A 1,573-nucleotide genomic window follows, 5' to 3' on the forward strand; every position below is an offset into this window, starting at 1 on the left:
ATATAAAATCAGAAAGGTCATTCCTCACTGTCTGTACACTTGATTTCGTCACATACCATTTCCAGCAAACCTCTAACCATCAGAATAAAATGTAAGATTTTGTTTGATCCTGCTTCAGGCATACATCCAGGATGGTACTCTAAAGCAAGCGCAGTTGGTGTCCCATGGCATCACATCACATCTGGCAACTAATATGCATCTCTACATGCATGTGACAAAAAGCACACCTGTCTATGACAAATCCCCCTTAAGAAAAGAAAAACACAAGACACTGATGCACGTTATTAAAATCTTTTTATAGAAAATATATATTAAATCATTTTATTTACAATATGACTCCAGTTAGTTGCAATAATTTATCTTTAAATTATACGGTGTTAAATACCTAATAGAAGTTCTTTTAATATAAAAGACGTTTAGCAGAAGAAAGTCCAGCCGAATGTACAGCTCAGTCCAGCTTGGCTGCCACCTGGTGTAAAGTGCCAAACAGCCTGTCCCAGTGCGTAAAGTACGGCGCGTAGTTCAGTTTAAACTTCATGTGGTGCGCATCGTGGTGCGGTGCGCCCCCGAACAAGCCGAAGGGGATCAGTCTGTGCGTGAACCACGGGAAATCGTAGCCAGAGTGGTCCTCCACCGACAGCCAGATATTCACAATGAAGAAGAGCATCTCTGTCAGGGGATGGCAGCCCATCAGCATCGGATTCACTGCGGCAAAGAACCCCAGAGATAGCGTCTCCCAGGCACCTGAATATTGGGTGCTTAGTGCAAAGGTGGCTGTATGCTTGTGGTGGACCTTGTGGAAGGTCTTGTAGAGCCAGGGCACTTTGTGATGCAGGTAGTGCCAGATGAAATACTGGAAGTCAAAGATGAGCAAGCAGGCAGCGATATCCACAATAACCTTGAAAACAGAAGGTGCTAATGTTGGGTAACTCACAGGTCTCCAGTACCAATGAGCGACAGTCAAAGGGAAAATAAAGATCACGTGGTTATAAACAGTTTGTATAATGCAGACCTTCATCATCGTCCAGGTAGGTCTGCTCTGTTGCTGCAGTTTGTATTTATTAATAAAGCTCACGTTTGAGCAAAACAAATCCAGGATTACGAAAGGCAGGCTGAAACCCAAATATACCGCGAAAGAAAACAGCACTGGAAAGAAAGGCGAATGGAGCCAGTCTTGTCGCCCCTTCATGAAGTCCCATGTGCTCTGCAGCAGTGCCGAGGTGTCCAGCATCTCGGCAGTTGTCCCGTTGTGTGTTAGCATCGCGCTTCCTGCTGCGGTCTCCGAAAACTGAAGTATGCGCTCCTTGGCAAGGCATTTATTATAGGCTCGTCACTAAACTCCACCTCCCCGGGGAATCCCGGCGTAATAGAAAATGGAAAGTTAGCATTGTACAGTTAATTGTTGTAATAGGTTTTCTTTTTCATTTTTCCTCTCGTAGGCAATCTGTTTAGTTTATTATCTTGAACAAAAAAAGAGGTTTCGCAAACAACTGTCTGCTAAGGTTTAGAATGCTTAAGCGAGATAAAATGATAAATTCTTTTAAAATATTTCTCAGTTTTTTTTTACATCCAG

General features: G+C 43.2%; 1 protein-coding gene across 1 annotated transcript; it reads right to left on the reverse strand.

Moving 5' to 3' along the window:
- Nucleotides 1–284: 284 nt before the first annotated feature.
- On the reverse strand, nt 285–1,274 carry ch25h (cholesterol 25-hydroxylase). Its single transcript, XM_028792686.2, has one exon. The coding sequence runs from the start codon at nt 1,259–1,261 to the stop codon at nt 449–451; it is 813 nt and encodes a 270-aa protein (XP_028648519.1). The 5' UTR covers nt 1,262–1,274; the 3' UTR covers nt 285–448.
- Between the last annotated feature and the right edge of the window lie 299 nt (nt 1,275–1,573).

The sequence above is a fragment of the Erpetoichthys calabaricus genome, chromosome 2 (assembly GCF_900747795.2).
Source record: "Erpetoichthys calabaricus chromosome 2, fErpCal1.3, whole genome shotgun sequence".
Taxonomy (NCBI): Eukaryota; Metazoa; Chordata; class Cladistia; order Polypteriformes; family Polypteridae; genus Erpetoichthys; species Erpetoichthys calabaricus.

Excerpts from the sequence above, each read along its gene's own strand:
- ch25h (XM_028792686.2), bottom strand. The coding sequence starts at position 1,261 with ATGCTAACACACAACGGGACAACTGCCGAGATGCTGGACACCTCGGCA.